Source organism: Notolepis coatsorum (assembly GCF_963971535.1).
Source record: "Notolepis coatsorum genome assembly, chromosome: 6".
Classification (NCBI taxonomy): domain Eukaryota; kingdom Metazoa; phylum Chordata; class Actinopteri; order Aulopiformes; family Paralepididae; genus Notolepis; species Notolepis coatsorum.
The window spans coordinates 176,148,682-176,172,489 of record NC_140170.1 but is presented as its reverse complement, the minus strand read 5'-3'; the positions used below and the strand labels follow the sequence as shown (position 1 = coordinate 176,172,489).

The 23,808-nt window shown below is 46.9% G+C and overlaps 2 protein-coding genes across 2 annotated transcripts in view; both read left to right on the top strand.

Moving 5' to 3' along the window:
- The window catches only part of LOC311230306 (monoacylglycerol lipase abhd6-A-like), a 65,000-nt gene that overhangs the window by 13,721 nt on the left and 27,471 nt on the right, over nt 1-23,808 (top strand). The window contains exon 2 of the mRNA XM_084316539.1: nt 20,514-20,661. Coding sequence (XP_084172665.1) covers nt 20,543-20,661 — 119 coding nt within the window. The 5' untranslated portion in view covers nt 20,514-20,542. The remainder of the gene's footprint in view (nt 1-20,513; nt 20,662-23,808) is intronic.
- Nucleotides 493-879, top strand: LOC311229769 (ubiquitin-like protein ATG12; the record flags this gene model as incomplete). The annotated part of the gene is made up of 1 exon (XM_084315844.1): nt 493-879. One exon carries the CDS (start codon nt 493-495, stop codon nt 877-879), a length of 387 nt encoding a protein of 128 aa, XP_084171970.1.

The following is a 23,808-nucleotide window of genomic DNA, read 5'->3' as shown; positions in this document are numbered from 1 at the left end:
TTTAAGGAGTTTCTAAAAGAGAGTATATTTGAGGGGGAAGAGACTGTACATTGGAGGTGTTGGGTGTGGGGGGGGGTTGGACATTTACAGGGGCCAGTTTCGAATTGCAGACTCCCGTAGGTGCTCTTTGAGAGCGGTTTTGAAGGTGGGTAGCCTGGGATTCACATTATTTTTACGGCTGTGGGTAGGGCGTTCCACAGTGATGTGGCATAATTGCTAAACTTGTTTAGTCCCTTGTTTGTGCGAATCTGAGTTGGACATGATTTGTGGAGCTCCCTCTGGTGTTGTGGTCGTGGTATTCACTGACCTTTGGGAAGTATTTCGACATGTAAATCTTTTTATTACATTGGTTGTCATTTTGTCACAGTAAAGATTTGCCTCTAGGATGGAACCCTGGTATGTAATTTCATCTTTCCTTGTGACAATATTGTCACCCACTGTAACAGAGAAGCCATTGGTCTTGCTGGAGCCAACAGGAGCACACCTACACCCATGATAGGCGGCCGGACGCTGAAGATGTCTGACAATGCAGAATCGCCCACAGAAACGCACAAAGATGAGCCTTCCGCCCTACAGCCACCAGCAGACGATTCAACGACCGCCGACGAGAAGAAAAAGATTGACGTGCTGTTGAAGGCGGTGGGAGACGCGCCCATCTTGAAGATAAAGAAATGGGCGGTAGAGAAGGGGAGGACGATACACTCGCTCTCTCAGTTCATCGCTCCCTTACTCAAGCTTGAACCCCACGAGCAACTCTTCATCTACGTCAACCAGTCTTTTTCTCCCTCCCCTGACCAAGAAGTAGGCGTCCTATTTGAATGTTTTGGCAGTAATGGCAAGCTGGTACTACATTACTGTAAATCTCAAGCCTGGGGATAACTCTTTTTGTGAGGGCTGGAAAGGACTGCATGCTGCCCAACGAGGGGGCGTGCCGCTTTTCTGCTTCACGCACCTGAGAGGAGTTTGCAATCAGCTCGGATGAGAGTACAACAAGTATTGCAGACTCCCTTCCACTCCTTGCCGGGTCATCTTGTTACCACCATCTCCGGCGTGAGACGTCGTGCCACCTACATCCTACCACCTGCTGCCGCGTCCCCTGTGTGAGATGTCGGCAGCGTTTTCCTGTTCCTGTGGAGGTTCCCTGTGCTGCCGCGTCCCCTGTGTGAGATGTCGGCGGCGCCCTCCCGCTCCCGCTCGCTCTCTTTTCTGGGATCCGTGTTTTTGAATTGCCCGTTCGGCAGTTGCCCCCTGGTGAGTCCTTCACTGACGGCACTCCGAACCATGACATTATTACGTTGACTGTTTTTGCCTTGAGAGTACTCGTTTTTCTTCACGTAAAGGAACAGTGCTGCATTTTTTGTTCATGATTCCCGGACTCTAGTTAAATTTACCCTTAAAGGAACAGTGTTGCCTTTTTTCTGTTGTTTAATAAATACGCCCTTGGTTTAGGCTAACTGAATACCTGTCTGTGTCGTGCAATTGGGGTCGCATTACAAACCATAACACTTTTGCTCGTGTTTGATCCTTCTGCCCTTTTCTTAAATGCACCCTGCATGACACATATATACATACAGTACATGCATACATACATACAAATATGCATACTATGTTGTTTTTACCTGTGTCACTTTCTGTCTTTGCGTTTTCTTTTAATGTACATAACATAATGTAAATAAATTATTGTTACTGACTATGTAAACCCTACCTACCTGGAAAGAAACAGACTAAGAAACGACGTAAACTCCATGATCAAAACTGCAAAAAAGAATTTCATCAATGACAAAACCGAGGAAAACAAAAACAAACCATGTGAACTTTGGAAATTACTCAATCAACTAGGCTGCAGTAAAAAACTTAAAACCAGATTCTCAAACATAAACATAAAGACGGACAACACACTCATCACAGACAAGCTGGATGTAGCCAATTACTTAAACATTTTCTTCACAAACATAGCCACAACACTGGTAAACAAACTACCCTCCCACTCAGGGCATTATGGGGTAGAACACATAGTAGCTTACTACAAAAACCTAGGGGTCCGCAAGGACGACTTCAAGCTGGAAATGGTAACAACAGATGAGGTACTCAAAAAACTGAGCGCCCTCCAACCTAACAAGGCCACTGGCCATGACAACATCCCCTACAAATTCCTCAGACTCAGCAGCCGCCATCACCCCAGTCATCACACATAATAAACCTCTCCATAAAACAGGGACATGTCCCCAAGGACTTCAAAATTGCGAGGGTGACCCCTCTGCACAAAAAGGGCAGCAAATTAGACCCAGGCAACTACCGCCCTGTTTCTATTCTTACCTCCATCTCAAAAGTCATGGAAAAAATAGTCTACGAACAGGTCGAAAAGTACCTAGCGGAAAAAAATCGAATCTATGAATTCCAATCTGGCTTCAGAACATCCCACTCCACTGACACATACCTTCTCTATTTGAACGACCACATCAAACAAGAGGTGGACGTGGGCAAATACTGCGGCATTCGACACTGTCAATCACTCCATTCTGATTGACAAGCTAAAAGCAATTGGTTTTGATAGTCTTATCAGTGAACTGGATGCAATCCTAGCTTGAGGGGAGGGAACAGATGGTGGAGGTAAACGGTACCCTATCCCCCCCCCCCCTCCCAGTGAGCTGTGGTGTTCCACAAGGAAGCATACTAGGACAGCTACTGTTCCTAATTTATGCAAATGACATGTCGTCAGCTTGTGACTGCAACTTGTTCCTGTTTGCGGACGACTCAGCCCTGCTGGTCTCTGACAAGAACAAGTTACAGGTTGAAAAAACCCTCAGCTCGGAACTAGGCAAAATCTGCATATGGCTCGCTGATAACAAACTATCATTACACATGGGCAAAACAGAGTCCATTCTCTTCGGTTCAAATAACAAACTCAGCAAGACCGACGGCTTCTCAGTTACAGTGGGTGACAATATTGTCACAAGGAAAGATGAAATTACCTACCTGGGTTCCATCCTAGAGGCTAATCTTTCCTGTGACAAAATGGCATCCAATGTAATAAAAAAAGTCAACCAACGAACTCGATTTTTGTACCGGATCTCTCTGGTAAACAAGAATACTCTGGCAGGAGCACTCATTCAAGGGTACTACGACTATGCTTGCACCTCATGGTACCAAAGCACCTCAAAGGCACTAAAAACAAAATTACAAACATCTCAAAACAAACTGGTCAGACTACTGCTTGACCTTACTCCTAGAACCCACCTCACCCCTGCCCACTTTGACAACCTAGGATGGCTTAGAGTAGACGACAGAGTACAGCAACTTGCAATGAGCCTGGTCTAGAAGATACACTACACGACCAAGGTACCCATGTACATGTCAAAATTAGGGATGCCCCGATCGATCGGCCACCGATCGTTATCGGCCGATAATGAGTATAAATATGCGATCGGGGAATTCCGATAATTAGTCATATTCGCAGATCGCGGAAACTGATCAAGTGGATATCTCACTCGCTTGTCTCAGACGCACATGACCTGCAAACTGCTCCTCCTCCCTAGCCCCGCCCGTACCCGTGTAGAGTTTGTAAGCTGAGTCTAGATAGTGCATTCGACCTGAGCTAACGTTAGCTACCTAGCTATCGTTACTGTTTAAACAAAATTACCCAGTCAACTATTCACTTTTAGTAGGCATTGTCTAACGGTATTTAGCCGGCTAGCTACTGATAGCTCCGGATATCAACAAATGCCCCAGAAGTTTAGTGGTCCATGTTGATATCTCCGTTAGCTTGCGTTAGCTGACGTTAGTTCACCGTTCAAAACGAAATGTCCGATTGAACTAAATAGTTGTCTTAACGTCATCTAGCCGGCTAGCAGTAGCTACAGATAGCTCCTGATATCAATGTCTTATATCAATGTCTTATCAATGTCTTATAACATCTAGTCGGCCAGCTACCGATAGCTCCTGACATCAACAAACGCTCCACAAAGTCTAGTAGAGACGTGTATGCTACCTGTTAGCTCACGTTAGCGCAAGTTAGTTCACCGTTCAAAACGAAATGTCCCATTGAACTAAATAATTCACTGAGGCGTTGTATTAACGTTATATATCCGGCTAGCAGTAGCTACAGATAGCTCCTGATATCAATGTCTTATAACACTGATTCGATGCGTATTCGAGCTGAGGGCTTGCTGAGCACAGTTAAGTAACGTTATGCCAATAGGGTCCAGGTGCAGCGCCGGAGAATCCTGGCCGTAGCTCTGCTCGAGGCTACTCGAGTATAGGTCCAGGTGCAGCTCCGGGGAATCCTGGCCGTAGCTGGAGGCTACTAGAGTACACACAGACAGTGGAGCTTGTTGCGTGGTGGCGATGTCTCGCAGATAATACAAGTACAAGTCTAATTATATAATATATATATTTTATTAAAAAAAAAAAAAAAAAAACGTTTTATATAAAATAATTTTTAATTTCTTTTTAATCAAAAACGATCGGTATCGGATCGGTATCGGCCGATATGGCTCACGACGATCGGTGATCGGTATCGGTGGCAAAAAACGTGATCGGGGCATCCCTAGTCAAAATACTTCCCAAAGGTCAGTGAATACCACGATCACAACACCAGAGGGAGCTCCACAAATCATGTTAAACCCAGATTCGGCTCAAACAAGGGACTAAACACGTTTCGCAATTATGCCACATCAATGTGGAACGCCCTACCCAAAGCTGTAAAGAAATGTGAATCACTACCCACTTTCAAAACCACTCTCAAAGAACACCTACGGGAGACTGCAATTCGAAACTGGCCCCTGTAAATGTCCTAACCCAACCCCCTCCAATGTACAGTAAATTACCAAGTATGGTTTTGTCAATATTCCAATGTACAGTTTTGCTTGTACAGTTGTAGTGTCCCCTCCCCCCCAACCCCTCCTTATTTTCATTGTGGTCCTTGGTCTCAGCATCACATAGTATTTACATCGTAGAGGGGGTGGGAGGGATTCTCCAGGATAGCAGCCAGCTTCCTTCTCATCCCCCTCTCTGCCACCACCTCTAGTCTGACCAGCTCGACTCCCACCACGGAGCTAGCCTTCCTCACCAGCTTGTTCAGTTTGTTGGTGTCCCTTGAGTTGATGTAGCCCCCCCAGCATGCCACAGCATAGAAGCGGACGCTGGCCACTACAGACTGGTAGAATGACTGCAGCAGGCTATTGCAAACATTGAAGGACCTGAGTCTCCTCAGGAAGAACAGCCTGCTCTGTCCCTTCCTGTAGAGGGCCTCTGTGTTATCCGACCAGTCCAGTTTATTGTTCAGGTGTACCCCAAGGAACTTATATGACTCCACCACCTCCACCTCATCCCCTCAGAAGGTGATGGGAATCGGGGGGGGCTTCTTCTTGCCTCTCCGGAAGTCCACCACCAGCTCCTTGGTTTTACTGGTGTTGAATTGGAGGGGGTTGCTGTCGCTCCACCCCACAAAGCTCTCCACCAGGGCTCTATACTCCTCCTCATCGTCGTTGGTGATGTAGCTTACGATGGAGGAGTCATCAGAGAACTTCTGCAGGTGGCACCCGCTTGAGTTGTGGCAGAAGTCTGAGGTATAGAGGGTGAAGAGGAAGGGTGACAGCACAGTTCCTGGGGGGGCACCGGTGTTGCTCACCAGTATGTCAGACTGACTGTCCTGTAGTCTGACGTACTGCAGTCTGTTGGTGAGGTAGTCCTTGATCCAGGCCACCAAGCCGTGCTCCAGCTGCTGCATCAGGGAGAGCGTCTCCACTAGCAGTGACGGCTGGATGGTGTTGAAGGCGCTGGAGAAGTCGAAGAACACAATCCTCACTGAGCTGCGCGGCTTCTCCAGGTGCGTGTACGCTCTGTGGAGCATATAGATGATGGCGTCCTCCACCCCGATGTGGCCCCAGCCTTTCTAGAGGAATAAGTCATGTATGTATGGCCAGTTTGGCCACTGCCTTTCTCTAGGAAGAAAGAAAACTAGTAATTAACTAACTAAGTAAATAACTAAGTAAAAATGCTCAGACAGACTGACTGACTGACTAACCGACTGACTGACTGACTGACAGACAAAGAAACAGAGAAGACAGACAGACTAACTGACTGACTTGAGAGACAGACAGAGAAACAGATAGACAGACAAGACAGATAGCCTGACAGGCTTCTAATAAGTAATTGAAGAGTATGTATATTTAATGTGTTTAGTTGAGCCCATAGCAACGAGGGTAGTGGGTTATTTGTTCAGAGAGGGTGGAGCATGTGGACTGGCCTCATATTCTCTAGAGAGGGGTGGGTTGTCTGAAGAAAAGGAACGTTAAGACATTTCTTTTTAGGGCAGTTTGTTAAAAAATATTATTAAAGGAATGCACCAACATTATGTGAAATGTGCTGACGATCTTCTCCAGAGTCAGACATGAAGATAGATACCAATTTCCTCTCTGTGCGTTCAGTAGAAAGCTATCCGGCTGCATGTTAGCCTAGCTTAGCACAAATGAATGGAAGCGGATCACTAGCCTAGCTGTTGGCCAAAAACACCTCTCCCGGAGTTTTAAGCTAGGCTAGTGGTCCGTACCCACTTTTATTCATTTGTGCTAAGCTAGACTAGCTTGCAGCCAGATAGTTTTCTACTGAACGCACAGAGAAGAAATTAACTATCTTCTTGTCAGACTCTGGAGAAGACGGTAAGCGTATTTCCCATAATGTTGGTGTGTTCCTTTAAGAAATATTTTTAGCAATAATTACGCAATAGTAGTAGTAGTAGTAGTAGTAGTAGTAATAATAATAATAATAATAATAATATAATATAATAACTGATGCTAATCATTATTCTTATAGTTCTGCCTTCACCTCAGCTCTCTGAGACGTCAGAATGAATCACAAACAGTGATCTGTTTTGTTAAAAAAAATTGTCAACAAGAGGACGCTCTCTGCCAGTTACATTTAGTCACTGTTGCCACTGAAGCCTGATCTGGACGAGGGTCAGAAGACGGATCAAACCAACCCACCAACCGGTTGTCCTCCGTGCTGTTTGGTCTCTCTCTCTCCAGGTGAGAGTGAGTTCATCTGATGAAGAAATAAGGCTTTGTCGTCTTTTCCTTAGTCCTGTGAGTCTCTGGCCTTGAGCACCATGAGAGATGGTTGTAAGGCTGCTTAACACTTTAAGTGCCGAAAACGTGTTTAGGCGTCTTTCCTAGCCATGCTAAAGTTGCCGCGGACGCCCTAACTCGTCTTTAATATCAATATTTCAAAAATCTGTGATCGAAATCATATTTTTCCTCCACAGCCCTGAGACACAGTGCTGGCCTCCTCTCAACCCTCTAGCGGTTCAAGAGCGCCATCTGGTGGCCGATCGGCAGAAGCGCCAAACAGGAAGTCATGTGGATGAAGTGGTGATCGTCCATATTACTTCCGGGCACTCGCTGTAGGTCCCGGGACTCGATCTTGACACAATACATAGCGATCCGTTGCCAATAACTCGATAAACAACATGATTTGGACGTATATACTATTATACAACCTGGAAATAGATCCGGTATTTCGACATCCCATAATTGAAAACTGTCTTCTCCATGCTGATCGCCCAACGGCCCGCGGAGACTGGGGTGAGTTTTAGCGTTTATTATTACCGTGTTCGATACTAACTGCTATGATGAACATTTGACCCACATTAGATGAATGGTATAACGTTGCCCACGGAATTATAAACGATCCCCCGCCCATCCGGTCATCATCAGATGATACGTAGAAACTCCTAGAAGCACGTCCATTTGAAATTTTTCATCTGGCACCGATCGCTATCAAACTGTATTTCATCATCAATATAATGCATTTGGGGCTATAAATCACGTTCTGGAGAAAGCTGCAGAAAGAGATGAAAACATATTTATACTTTAGACCATATTTTACTATGAATATGTGAATGAAAAAGTTTAACGTTGCTACACAATGAACAATACATATAGGACCTTGAATGGGCCCTAATAATGGCAATCTAGCAATATAATTTAAAAGGTTATAGCCCTGCAAAGAAGGGGAACTTCTCCATGTTAAATAGAGCTGGCAACGGATGGTATATCATGAATTTAGCCTTAGGCAATCAAAGTGTTAAGGGCCTGCGTCCACTTAGCTCACAAAAACGCTGGCAGTGCGCCGGTAGTACTGGGGGTGGAGCGCTGCAGCGCGAGCCTTTGTCTGAATATGCGCCCAGCGCATCGCTCTGTAAAGTTCAGAAAGTTTCAACTTTAAAACGTTGTGTGCGGCCGCACAAAAAAGGTGAAATGCGCTGAAAAAAGAAGCTGACTGCAGCGCATTTCCTTATAGGCTGCCGTGCGGCTGCATACGCTCCGTCCCCATTGGAATACATTGAAAAAAGACGCTTGCGCCAAGAAATATGAGGCAGGTGGATCCGCGCCCTAACTCAGTACCAGAGGCCACTGACAAGGGGAGGAGCTTACTCCAGAGGCCACTGACAAGGGGAGGGGCTTACTCCAGAGGCCACTGGCAAGGGGAGGGGCTTACTCCAGAGGCCACTGACAAGGGAAGGGGCTTACTCCAGAGGCCACTGGCAAGGGGAGGGGCTTACTCCAGAGGCCACTGGCAAGGGGAGGGGCTTACTCCGGAGGCCACTGGCAAGGGGAGGGGCTTACTCCGGAGGCCACTGGTAAGGGGAGGGGCTTACTGCAGAGGCCACTGGCAAGGGGAGGGGCTTACTCCAGAGGCCACTGACAAGGGGAGGGGCTTACTCCAGAGGCCACTGACCAGGGGAGGGGCTTACTGCAGATGCCACTGACAAGGGGAGGGGCTTACTCCAGAGGCCACTGGCAAGGGGAGGAGCCTACTCCAGAGGCCACTGACAAGGGGAGGGGCTTACTCCAGAGGCCACTGACAAGGGGAGGGGCTTACTCCAGAGGCCACTGACAAGGGGAGGGGCTTACTCCAGAGGCCACGTACAAGGGGAGGGGCTTACTCCAGAGGCCACTGGCAAGGGGAGGGGCTTACTCCGGAGGCCACTGGTAAGGGGAGGGGCTTACTGCAGAGGCCACTGGCAAGGGGAGGAGCCTACTCCAGAGGCCACTGACAAGGGGAGGGGCTTACTCCAGAGGCCACTGACAAGGGGAGGGGCTTACTCCAGAGGCCACTGACAAGGGGAGGGGCTTACTCCAGAGGCCACGGACAAGGGGAGGGGCTTACTCCAGAGGCCACGGACAAGGGGAGGGGCTTACTCCAGAGGCCACTGACAAGGGGAGGGGCTTACTCCAGAGGCCACTGACAAGGGGAGGGGCTTACTCCAGAGGCCACTGGCAAGGGGAGGGGCTTACTCCAGAGGCCACTGGCAAGGGGAGGGGCTTACTCCAGAGGCCACTGGCAAGGGGAGGGGCTTACTCCGGAGGCCACTGGTAAGGGGAGGGGCTTACTGCAGAGGCCACTGGCAAGGGGAGGAGCCTACTCCAGAGGCCACTGACAAGGGGAGGGGCTTATTCCAGAGGCCACTGGCAAGGGGAGGAGCTTACTCCAGAGGCCACTGACAAGGGGAGGGGCTTACTCCAGAGGCCACTGGCAAGGGGAGGGGCTTACTCCAGAGGCCACTGGCAAGGGGAGGGGCTTACTGCAGAGTATGCACTTTGATCTTTTAGTTTTTCCTTGAACACAGATCTCAGGAGCAGAGTCTTTACATTACAGCTTAGGCCAACATAACTGTTGCGGCGGGTTGGCACGTTCCTTAAGTCCCCCATTGATTATGTGTTGGGACTACATATCCCAACAGCACCACTCACCCTACACACACGGCTCCATTGAGCACCACTGCGGTGGTGTGGTTGGGATATGTAGTCAGTTTGGAAGTTACATTTGAACTAGGGATGTCCCGATCGCCTTTTTTTGCTTCCGATCCGATCCCGATCATGTGATTTTAAATATCTATCGATCCGATCGTTTCCGATCCGATCTTTCACATTAGTAATCAATTTTGACGCATTTTTGTCAGAAACTGGCGGAGCGAGACAAGCCCCTCTGTTGCCTATGGAAACTGGCGCGAGCTCGGAGGCTTTTGTTATTACATTCACCCTGAGAAATGTGCTTCTGCTTCATATGAGAAATATTAAAAGTTTCAATATATGTTTGCACATTAGTATACATTCAGTGTTCGACTTACGTAATGGTCCATTCTGGTCTGAAACGCCGACGATAATCCTCAGTCACGTTATCCTCCAGGTGAAAAGTTAGTCTGAAAACTTCGCCTCCAGCCTGTCCTTGCAAACATTGCAACTGGCTTGACTTTCTATTTTAAAATGCTTAGTTCCAAACCTCTGACATTAAGTCTAGCTGCTCAAGTCAGTGGATATTAACCGTGTTAGCTCGCGGCATGCTTCACTGAGTCTCCACAACATAGCAGAGAGTAGCGTTAGCGTTAGTGTTAGTGTTAGCTCGCGGCATGCTTCACTGAGTCTCCACAACATAGCAGAGAGTAGCGTTAGCGTTAGTGTTGTGAAGGATCAGATTAAACCGAATATATATATTTATTTATATATATATTTAAATAGTATTTGTATATCGTTTGATATCCCCTGTATATTCCTTGTACAATATGCACTGAATATCCCGTTAGTCTACTAAACAGCCCATAATAGTTTCATTCTACCATTGGACGAGAACCTGGCGCCAGCAGCCATACCCCTAGGTTCAAGTTCAATCGTGCCGCCCAACATGTCGTGGCAAGCCCGGTTCCGCGTATGAATACGTCTGGCGAAATACGAATGGTACTATTTGTTCATAGCGCATATATATATGGCGCAAGTAAAGTAGAACTTTCTTTTAGTCCAGTTCTTTACCCTCCAACCGAGTAACAGACGCGAAGCCTCACCCACGACGCACGTGTGGTGCAGTAAGGCCTACTTGGCCTCAGAATAGGCATTGAGATATCGTGTGGATTAATAGTTGAATTGTCATAGTTTGGCACTATACCGTCGAGTTGGACGTATTCTATTAAGCTAATAATAGTCTATTTATGTATGGTGCATCGTTCGGTTAGAGTTATAAAGTTATCAGTACCCCCATCGTTCCTGACGTTATCTGGAGTCTTAACCAGGCTGGGCAGACCACTAGTGGTGCTTGCATCCGAGGAGCTCCGGGCCAGGGCGACTGGACCTGTATATTGGATTACTCTACCCGGACGACGGCGAGCCTTCCACGGCTTGGATTATGCTTTGGGTGCTTTGATTATTCCATGGATAACGGCCAACACTGCGGAGTGTTGGAACTACCCCCCGGAGAGGACTCCAGGTGAGACGGCGCTCTACACCAGTGAGGTCGCCTCACGTCTCTCCGTTGTGGACCGGCAGCTACCGTCCACCAGAGGGTCCAGCTGTATTCGTCTGCGGACCGAGGTTCTGTGGGCACCGTGTTCAAGACTTTGAATTCTCCCAAGAAATCGTCGGCCAGATGGGATACCGCCAGCGGCTTCTCTAACCCCCCCCTCCTACTGTCTTACAACCAGCGGGACCCCCCCCCCCCCCCTTAGTGTATCCAGCTATAATCATTTAAGTACCATCGCTATAGTTTCCTAAAGAACCGGGTTGTATACTTACTCCCTGCGTAACCAGAGATTGGACATTCAATGTTGATTTACCTACGAATACTCATTTGCCATACAAGTGCATTTCAAATCATAAGTGTAAACAAGTGAACGTTGTATATACCTTTTGCTATATTAAATATTCGATTTGTACATTTGTGTGGACTTCGTTTCATCAGGTGGGAAAGTGTTCATCATATTTATATCATGTACTGGATGGCCAGAAGTTAAAGTACAAGAGGTAGTGGTTTAATACCATACTTAACAATACAGTCAGGGAATTGTACCCCTCAGTTACAATTGGTCCTTCGAGCCGGAGGGTAACTAGTGTAATATTAATATAGTGTTATTAATATTGAAATGGCCTATGATGAACACTCCACGAAACGGTCCTCCTAACCTAGAACGCCCGCGGCGCAGACGACAGACACCTCAGTACTTAGAGGATTACGCTGTCAGTCAACTACCTAGCCTTCGACAAACGGTAAACGCGGTAAAAGTAGAAAGTAAAATTATGTCTGACCTTAACGACCAGGTTTCCCCGACCACAGAGGCCCTAGTAGGTTCTAATGTAACTGACCAAGCTCACGGTGGGGACCAGGAGGGAGCCGACATGCCTTTACCCCCCGCCACTACAGAAGAAGTAGTCCCCGACCAGCCCCGGGAGGAAGACAACCCTACAGAGAGAGAACTCTGCACGGAAGAAGAGGAGGAGAGCGCCGAGGAAATAGAGCTCCAGGACTCCCCAACGAGTACACCCAGGAGCGGCTCACCCAGGAGCGGCTCACCTCCACAACCGCCTTCCCCCAGCGAAGCGGAGAGGATGCTACAACAGGCGTTCCTCGTCAGCCTGACAGCCTCTACCGAACGCGATCGACTCCAAGCACAGACGCTTAGCGAGCGCGAACATTTTACTATTGAAAGAGAACGCCTCCAAGCGCAGCAACGGAGCGAAGAAGAGCGCACACGCCTGGAGATGAGACGCCTTCAGACGGAAGAGAATATGGCAAGAGACCGGGCCGACGCCCAGCGCGCCGCTGCCGGTGCCCAAAGAGAAGCAGATCTCACCAAGCGCGAAGTCGAGCGCGACAAGCTACAAGCGCAGCTAATGGAGCAGCTGATCCGCAAGGCAACACCCTCTCCCTCCGCCAGGGGTTCAAGGAACTCGTCGAGACAACAGTCAAGGGCAGCGTCTCCTCACCGAGCAAGCGACCCTGAACTTGACCAACAGACCGAGCCTATACCCCCCGCAGACCCCCTTCCCAGACCGGTCCAAGCGAGACCCAGCTACAAGGAAGGAGCGGCATACACTGCGGAGAAGCTAAATAAACGATTACAGGATCTGGAAGATCTGATAGAGGAAGAAGAGGGAGAGGAGGAGAACCAAGCCCGACGACAGCACAGTACTCCACCGGACCAGGAGGTCCAGTACAGCCCAGGCTATACCCCCGCGGCGCTGCGCTACAGACCCCCGACTCTATTCACGGGTGAGCACGACGCACGACCAGCCCCGAGGAATAGCACCTGGACCAGCGGGCCATGGTACCCTGTCGGTACCAGCCCACAGCGAGGCGCAAGAGGGGACTCGCCTAGGAGGTCTCTCCCCCAACGCTCGCCGATGTATCAGCCATCCACGGCGTCATACATTGCCACGCCGTCGTTTCCAGACTTCGCCTATGAGAGTCGAGCACAGTACACGGAGCTCCGGATGTGCTTAGAGACAATGATGGTGGATGTCGCTGATGAACGCCACAAGTATGCAATATTACTGAAGCACCTGAAAGTACCGCGAGCGCACAATATAGCGCTAGCCTATGCCACCTCTACGACACCATACACAGCGGCCCTAGCGGCGCTGGACCAGAGATATGGACGTATATGGGATTACGTAACCCAAGAGATAAGGCATATTGATCGCCTACCCCCAGCAACAGACAATCGCTCATTAGACGACCTGTCAATCAAAGTGCAGTCCCTGGTAGGGATGCTGGGAGCGCAACGGGAAAAGGGCATGCATGAGCTATGCGCCAACTCTAACGTCGAGAGGATTTTGGAGAAGCTGCCACCCGCAAGACAAGAGCGTTTTAGGCGGCAGAGAGACTACCGGGATCCCAACGGCCCCGAACCATCCCTCCTTGATCTAGCCGACTTCCTGGCGAGAGAAGTCAGCAGCTTACGACTGGATACGTTCGGGCGGAGCACGCCAAGCTCCAGAGAGGGACCCAGGAGAATAAATGATGGAAGAAGATCGGTGACTGTCATGCACCAATCAGAGTCAGTACCGAGCAGTAAGAGCCACAGTACCCCCTCGAGAAAAGAGAAGTGGAAGATAGTGTGTCCCTACTGTGAGAAAGAACACTGGCTGTCACAATGTGACCTGTTCACAAAGATGAATGCAGAAGAAGTGAGTCAATGGATAAAGTCCAACAGGCGCTGTTACCGATGTGCGCGACCACACATGGCAGCCGAATGCCGCCTAAAGAAAAGGTGCAGTCGGTGCGACGGAGCCCATCTAGATATACTACACGAGAGTAACAGAAGACGGCCTCCACCTGCACCATCGAGCGGCACCAAGGCAAGTGTCATGTACATTGACCCCGCCAGCAGCAGCGGCGCCCAAGTGCTCTTAAAGGTAGTCCGTGTGACATTGAGCTACCAAGATAAAGTCATGGACACTTACGCCGTCCTTGATGACGGGTCAGAGAAGACCCTTCTGCTCGCGTCCGCTGCGGCCGAGCTGGGACTGCGGGGGAGCGAGAACGAAATGACGATTCGGACAATAAGAAGAGATTTAAAGACGATAAAGGGCGAGAATGTCTCCTTCACTATCGCAGCCAACGGGCAGCCAGAGCGACGGTATAGGATTACAAATGCTTTCACCAGCCAAGAAATAGGACTATCGCAGTACACCTACCCTATCGCCAAGTTGATGGATAAATATGTGCACCTGCGACAACTACCTATCCCGCTCATAGACGGCGCCACCCCGACCCTGCTGATAGGCTCCGACCATGCAGAACTCATAGTCCCGATTGACCGGGTCCATACAGGACCCCGAGGCTGTCCTGCAGCAGTCGAGACCCGCCTAGGGTGGACCCTACAAGGCCCCCTCGCTAAATCTCTCAACCGAACAGCAGCCACTAGCTGCCTCCACTCCAGAACGACAGAAGAAGACACCACTCTCCTGCAGCATGTCGAGAGGCTATGGACACTAGAGACAATGCCCTTTAAGAACGAAAAGAAAGATATTCGTTCTAAAGAAGACATTTACGCCATCAACCTACTCGAGCAAGGGACAAAGAGAGTCACAGTCGGCGGAGTGATGAGATACGCAACTCCACTCCTGAGGCGAGAGGGAATGCCCACCTTTCACGCAAAGAAAGACGCCACGGAGCGCTATCTATTGAACACGGAGCGGCGCCTAGCCAAAGACCCCGCTCAAGAGGGTGTGTACCGCGCTGAGATTGAGAAGCTAATCACAGCGGGACACGTAACAAAGATTGACATTAAAGAGGCCGATCAGACGACCGAATCATGGTACGTGCCGCATCACAAGGTCCACCACAACGGCAAGGATCGCATTGTGTTTAACTGCAGCTACCAGATCGGATCCCAAAATCTGAATAAAGAGCTCTTGCCCGGCCCCACACTCAGCCCCTCCCTACTAGGCGTGCTACTGCGCTTCCGCCAGGACAAGGTGGCTATCAGCGGGGATATCAAAGGGATGTTCCTGCAGGTGAGACTAGTAGAGGGGGACAAGCCCCTGCTGCGGTTCCTATGGAGAGAGAGGATCGGAGATGAGAACCCAGCCATCTACCAGTGGGAAGTACTCCCCTTCGGAACCACATGCAGCCCATGCTGTGCTACATTTGCACTACAGAAACACGTCGCAGAGGACCCAGCAGCAGATGAAGAGGTCCAACACAGTGTGAAGAACAGTTTCTACGTGGACAACTGTTTACAAAGCGTTTCGACTCAAGAAGAAGCCGAGGCTCTCCTAATCAAGCTACGCGCCTCCCTGATCAAAGGCGGCTTTGATCTCAGGCAGTGGGCCAGCAGTGACCCGCACGTATTGCGCAGCCTCTCCCCCGCGGACAAGGCTGCCAGCAGCGAGACCTGGATGGCGACCATCCCAGGAGAAGCCCAAGAAATGACACTAGGACTAGTCTGGCACTTCAAAACAGACTCGCTCCACTATAGACACAAACCCCTGACCAAGCAGGGAAGGTCGACGGCTACACCGACCACCAGACGGAGTGTGTACAGAACACTCGCCAGACAATATGACCCGTTGGGATGTATTCTACCTTACACCACCAGGGCAAAGATGATTGTACGAGCACTATGGGACAAGGACCAGGGCTGGGACGACCCAATACCCGCACACCTTGCCTCAACATGGAGAGAGTGGGAGACGGAACTCCGCTCACTCCCAGGCGTCAATATACGCCGCAGCTACTTCCCATCCACAGTGAGGCCAGAGACATGCAAGATTGATCTACACGTCTTCAGCGACGCCTCCGAAGTAGCCTATGGATCGGTGGCCTACTTGCGTGCCCAAGAGAAGGGAGGAAAGATACACACTGCCTTCATCCTGGCTCGCTCAAGAATAGCCCCACGAAAGCAACAATCTATCCCGCGTCTAGAGCTCTGCGCAGCCCTAGCAGGAGCGCATCTAGCCACGTTAATCCAACGTGAACTCACCATCCCGGTGCACAGAACAATCTTGTGGTCAGATTCCACGACAGTACTCACATGGATCAAGTCTGATTCATGCAGATACAAAGTCTTCGTGGGAGTCAGAGTCACCGAGATTCAAGAGTTAACAGAAGCAGCGAGCTGGCGGTATGTGGACACCAAACACAACCCAGCTGACGTCATCACCCGGGGAATGTCTCTGGATGACCTCACCCGTCGCAACATCTACAGTGACGGACCAGAATTCCTCAAGCTCCCGGAAGGAGAGTGGCCTACGCCCACCCCACGGGAAGCAAGTAACGAGGAGGCTGAGAACAAGAAACCTATGTTCTGTGGACTGAGCACAGTCGCCTCCACAGACCCCAACATAGATGACTGCATTACCCTAGAGAGTGCGCAGCAAAAGACATTCCTGTGGCACCACCCAGAGATTCAGTCCACCACTGACATGTCAGCAGCTGACTACGAAGAAGCAGAACTTCTTCTACTACAACGAGCCCAGAGAGACTCGTTCCCCGATGAGCTAGACTGTCTACAGGGAGGAAAGCCCGTCCCATCAGACAGCAGACTGCTCCACCTGGCACCCGAGAGTGACGCCCATAATCTCATCAGAGTGGGTGGTCGCCTGCGGAGAGCCCCCGATCTACCGGATGACATTAAGTACCCGATAGTCTTGAACAGCCGACACAAGGTCACAGAGCTGATCATAAAGAAATACGACGAGGATGTACACCACGCAGGAGCAGAGAGAGTCTTCGCGGAGATCAGACGTCGCTATTGGATACTTCAAGGGAGAGAAGCGGTGCAACGCTTCCAGCGAACCTGTCTAGACTGCCGAAAGTGGCGCGCGCAGCCCAGCATACCACGGATGGCTGACATACCTCCCTGTCGCCTCCGACTCGGCGACAAGCCATTCCACTCCACAGGCATGGACTGTTTTGGCCCGTTGTATATAAAGAGAGGAAGAGGAACCGAGAAGCGGTGGGGTATTGTATTCAAATGCATGACCACCAGAGCGATACATATCGAGCTCCTTCCGACCATGAGCACAGACTCATTCCTTATGGCCTTCCGAAGATTCACATCACGGAAAGGAAAACCGTCTACATTGTTGTCTGATCACGGGACGAACTTCAAAGGCGGAGAAAGAGAGCTGAGAGAGAGCTTCCAAGCTATGGGCCCAGAACTTAAGACCCACCTCGCTCCATCCCAGATTGACTTCCAGTTTAATCCCCCGAACGCACCCCACTTCGGTGGAACCTGGGAACGAGAAGTACGTTCTATAAAGACAGCCCTGTACGCCGTGCTTGGGGCCCAGACTGTGGCGGAGGAAGTCCTAATGACAGTCCTCACGGAGATCGAGGGAGTATTGAACTCAAAGCCCCTCGGTTACGTCTCAAGTGATGTAGCAGATGTCGACCCAGTCACCCCCAACACACTCTTAATGGGGCGGCTGGACCCCGCGCTACCCCAGACAATGTACAGGCCTGAAGAAGCGAACGGCCGAAGAATGTGGAGGTACAGTCAAGTACTAGCTGACAAGTTTTGGAGCAGCTTCCTACTCCACTACCTACCGTCTCTACAGACCCGCCAGAAGTGGGTAAAAGAGAGAGACAATTTGACAGAAGGAACAGTCGTCATGATTATCGACCAGTCACTACCCAGAGCTATGTGGCCGGCTGGCCGCGTAAGCAAAGTGATCACCGGTGCCGATGGCAAGGTCCGAGCAGCTGAAGTACTCGTCCAAGGGCGCACTTACACACAACCCGTGGCGAGGCTAATAGAACTGCCCCGACTCCCAGACACTATCGATGATGACCATGACCCCATGACTTTGTGAGTTGACTGACCCTTACAGCGGACCTTGAGTGGTAGACAGTGCGGTTAATCTGTCTCTGCTTAGCTAATTAGGTGGGACTAATTAGGACTAAGCCCGGTTCCGCGTAGGAATACGTCTGGCGAAATACGAATGGTACTATTTGTTCATAGCGCATATATATATGGCGCAAGTAAAGTAGAACTTTCTTTTAGTCCAGTTCTTTACCCTCCAACCGAGTAACAGACGCGAAGCCTCACCCACGACGCACGTGTGGTGCAGTAAGGCCTACTTGGCCTCAGAATAGGCATTGAGATATCGTGTGGATTAATAGTTGAATTGTCATAGTTTGGCACTATACCGTCGAGTTGGACGTATTCTATTAAGCTAATAATAGTCTATTTATGTATGGTGCATCGTTCGGTTAGAGTTATAAAGTTATCAGTACCCCCATCGTTCCTGACGTTATCTGGAGTCTTAACCAGGCTGGGCAGACCACTAGTGGTGCTTGCATCCGAGGAGCTCCGGGCCAGGGCGACTGGACCTGTATATTGGATTACTCTACCCGGACGACGGCGAGCCTTCCACGGCTTGGATTATGCTTTGGGTGCTTTGATTATTCCATGGATAACGGCCAACACTGCGGAGTGTTGGAACTACCCCCCGGAGAGGACTCCAGGTGAGACGGCGCTCTACACCAGTGAGGTCGCCTCACGTCTCTCCGTTGTGGACCGGCAGCTACCGTCCACCAGAGGGTCCAGCTGTATTCGTCTGCGGACCGAGGTTCTGTGGGCACCGTGTTCAAGACTTTGAATTCTCCCAAGAAATCGTCGGCCAGATGGGATACCGCCAGCGGCTTCTCTAACCCCCCCCTCCTACTGTCTTACAACCAGCGGGACCCCCCCCCCCCCCCCTTAGTGTATCCAGCTATAATCATTTAAGTACCATCGCTATAGTTTCCTAAAGAACCGGGTTGTATACTTACTCCCTGCGTAACCAGAGATTGGACATTCAATGTTGATTTACCTACGAATACTCATTTGCCATACAAGTGCATTTCAAATCATAAGTGTAAACAAGTGAACGTTGTATATACCTTTTGCTATATTAAATATTCGATTTGTACATTTGTGTGGACTTCGTTTCATCAGGTGGGAAAGTGTTCATCATATTTATATCATGTACTGGATGGCCAGAAGTTAAAGTACAAGAGGTAGTGGTTTAATACCATACTTAACAATACAGTCAGGGAATTGTACCCCTCAGTTACAGTTAGCTCGCGGCATGCTTCCCTGAGTCTCCACAACATAGCAGAGAGTAGCGTTAGCGTTAGCTCCCGGCATGCTTCCCTGAGTCTCCACAACATAGCAGAGAGTAGCGTTAGCGTTAGTGTTAGTGTTAGCTCGTGGCATGCTTCACTGAGTCTCCACAACATAGCAGAGAGTAGCGTTAGCGTTAGTGTTAGCGTTAGCTCGTGGCATGCTTCCTTGAGTCTGTTGTTGTGATGTGGAGCGTGTAGCCAGTCTAAATTAAAGGGATGTGTTTGTTGCAGCGGTGTAAATTAAAGGGGAATGTGTTTGTTGTGGACAATAATTTCTGCTCTGTGTGACAATAAATACATTAATGATGATATATTATATGTAATTTAAAACCAAAACTAAGGCCTCCGTATGAGTTTAAGACGTGGACATGGTCATGTTTGTTGAATAAAATGTTTCTTTTTTTGACTGCCGATTTTTATTATTATTTTTTCCCGATCCCCGATACTCTGAAAAGCACGTGATCGACGCCGATCCCGATCACGTGATCGGATCGGGACATCCCTAATTTGAACCCTTGCACGGAAGAACCATATGTCGACAGCCTATGTATTTGCAGCTGTGAAGTTCATCTAAATCACTTGGGAGTGTGAATGTGGTATTATGACAAAAGATTACTCAATCAATTATCATCAATAATAGTTTTAGGTTTATAGTCTGTGATGGCCTCTTCAGGTTAGCCCTGGCTGAACAGTAGGTCTGCTTAATGCCTCTGCAGGTTAGCCCTGGCTGAACAGTAGGTCTGCTTAATGCCTCTGCAGGTTAGCCCTGGCTGAACAGTATGTCTGCTTAATGCCTCTTCAGGTTATCCCAGTAACCGTAACAGTAGGTCTGCGTGTCACCAGATCTAAAAGCTGTGTCACATGTCTTTAGCAGTAGACAGACCTCTCTGATAATAAAGTTTGAAAATATTTTAATGTCAATAAACGTATTATGTCATTTATATTTCCGTATTTGATTTCATGTAGATCTGTATTGATTTATTATTTAATTTAATGAATTATGTTGTGTTTCTGGTGTTTTAGAGTGGAGTGGACCGGACTAGAAGGTGATACCATGTTTATATTAGCAAGGAGTAAGTTGGATATATTAACTCTTAACTAATGAACTTTTTCTTTGTGTCGTACTAAAGGAGACCCTGTGGCATCTTAACGGGGAGCGATGGACATAGACACGGTTAACATGTTTATGTTAGCGGGAGGCACCCTGGCTATCCCCATCCTGGCCTTCATCGCCTCCTTCATGCTCTGGCCTGCCACACTCATCAAAGTCTACTACTGGTAAATATCATTCAAATATATTTATTAACTTATATATCTACTACTGGTGAATACCATTCAAATATATTTAATAACTTGTATACCTATGACTGGTAAATATAATTTAAATATATTTATTAACTTATATACCTACTACTGGTAAATATTCAAATATATTTATTTATTAACCTGTATACCTATGACTGGTAAATATAATTTAAATATATTTATTAACTTATACATTTACATTTACATTTAGTCATTTAGCTGACGCGTTTATCCAAAGCGACTTACAAGGTCTGTACGACAAGTCATCAGGAAGGGTACAACTCTATCAGCTGAGTAACAATGTTCATCAAAGTGTTGCATGCTACTTATACTACTGGTAAATATTCAAATATATGTATTAACTTGTATACCCATGACTGCTAAATATAATTTAAATATATTTATTAACATATATCTACTACTGGTAAATATTCAAATATATGTATTAACTTGTATACCTATGACTGATAAATATAATTAAAATATATTTATTAACATATCTACTACTGGTAAATATTCAAATATATTTAATAAGTTATATATCTACTACTGATAAATATCATTCAAATATATGTATATTAACTTATATATCTACTACCGGTAAATATCATTCAAATATATTTAATAACTTATATATCTTGTGAGTCGCTCTGGGTAAAATCTGGGTATTAATCAGCTAAATGACAAAATGTAAATGTTAAATATAATTCAAATATATTTATTAACTTATATATATACTACTGGTAAATATTCAAATATATTTAATAACTTAAACTTATATATCTACTACTGGTAAATATCATTCAAATATATGTATTAACTTATATACCTACTATACTGGTAAATATCATTCAAATATATTTAATAACTTATATATCTTGTGAGTCGCTCTGGGTAAAAGCATCAGCTAAATGACAAAATGTAAATGTTAAATATAATTCAAATATATTTATTAACTTATATATCTACTACTGGTAAATATTCAAATATATTTAATAACTTACATCTACTACTGGTAAATATCATTCAAATATATTTAATAACTTATATATCTGCTACTGGTAAATATTCAAATATATTTATTAACTTGTATACCTACTGGTAAATATTCAAATATATTTATTAACTTGTATACCTATGACTGGTAAATATAATTTAAATATATTTATTAACTTATATACCTACTACTGGTAAATATCATTCAAATATATTTATCAATTTATATATCTACTACTGGTAATTATCATTCAAATATACTATTTTTGGAACCCTAGCACTATTTCCTACCAATGATGATGTTCAATTTCTCCTCAAACTATAGCTCCAGCTAATGCCACAAACTAACCACAAACTAGTGCAATAGGGTCAAGTTCCTGTGTGTACAAGCTGACGGAGGCTCACTGAAATCTACACGTGCGCTCACTGTGGAGTGGATTTCAGTGAGCGTCAGTCAGGCGAGTAGCCTTGGTAAGTAACAATGACAGTTCCAGAAATCACAACTAACCCTTTAAGCAACAGAACACGAGAGGTGTGGTTTCCCGTAACGTGATTTAGTGACACAAGGTTATGATGTCAGACTTTTCCTGTAACTCAGATGTCCTTTGGCTTCCCGTTAACCCTTTCACTGCCACACAACAACAGAAGGTTAACCCTTTACTATCACACTACGGGTTAACCTTCTGTCGTGTGGCAGTGAAAGGGTTAACCTGCTGTCGTGTGGCAGTGAAAGGGTTAACCTTCTGTGTATTGTCCAGTGAAAGGGTTAACTGTTTGGTAGTGCGGCAGTGAAAGGGTTAAGAGTCAAAGGAGTCATCCTGAGGCTGATTACAATAACAAGTGGTTTAACACATTTTACAGCTCCAGGTCATAGCTCCTAATGGTCATTATGAGTGGTGTTGTGTTATCATTTCATTCTGTTGCACCAAACTTAAATTTAAAACTTGTTTTAATCTTAATTCTGTTGCTTCAAAACTTTAAACTCCAATTTAAACTTTGATCAGGGATTCACTTTAAACCGTTGTGTCAGTATGATATAAGTATTATGATTGGTTGATGTTAGTGGCATTATGATAGAACCATTATGATTAGTTGATGTGTTAGTGTCAGTATGATAGAATCATTATGATTGGTTCATGTGTTAGTGTCAGTATGATAGAAGTATTATGATTGGTTGATGTTAGTGGCATTATGATAGAACCATTATGATTAGTTGATGTGTTAGTGTCAGTATGATAGAATCATTATGATTGGTTCATGTGTTAGTGTCAGTATGATAGAAGCATTATGATTGGTTCATGTGTTAGTGTCAGTATGATAGAAGCATTATGATTGGTTCATGTGTTAGTGTCAGTATGATAGAAGCATTATGATTGGTTCATATCATGTGTTAGTGTCAGGATGATAGAAGCATTATTATTGGTTCATGTGTTAGTGTCAGTATGATAGAAGCATTATGATTGGTTTATGTGTTAGTGTCAGTATGATAGAAGCATTATGATTGGTTTATGTGTTAATGTCAGTATGATAGAAGCATTATGATTGGTTCATGTGTTAGTGGCAGTATGATAGAAGCATTATGATTGGTTCATGTGTTAAGTGTCAGTATGATAGAAGCATTATGATTGGTTTATGTGTTAGTGTCAGTATGATAGAAGCATTACGATTGGTTCATGTGTTAGTGTCAGTATGATAGAAGCATTATGATTGGTTTATGTGTTAGTGTCAGTATGATAGAAGCATTACGATTGGTTCATGTGTTAGTGTCAGTATGATAGAAGCATTATGATTGGTTCCTGTGTTAGTGTCAGTGTGACCTTGTTCTATGCGCCTGCTGTACAGTTGATTAAGCAATGAAACCGCCTAGGTTTTATAAAACCTTGCCTGTCACACACACACACACACACACACACACACACACACACACACACACACACACACACACACACACACACACACACACACACACACACACACACACACACACACACACACACACACACAGAGTGCTGAGTCATGTCTGAGAGGTTGAGGCCTTGACGTCAGTGCTCATGTAATATTGAGTGTTGCTGGCTCACAACTTGTATGGCTGGTATTGAGCAGGATTGTGTTGTAACCTATTGA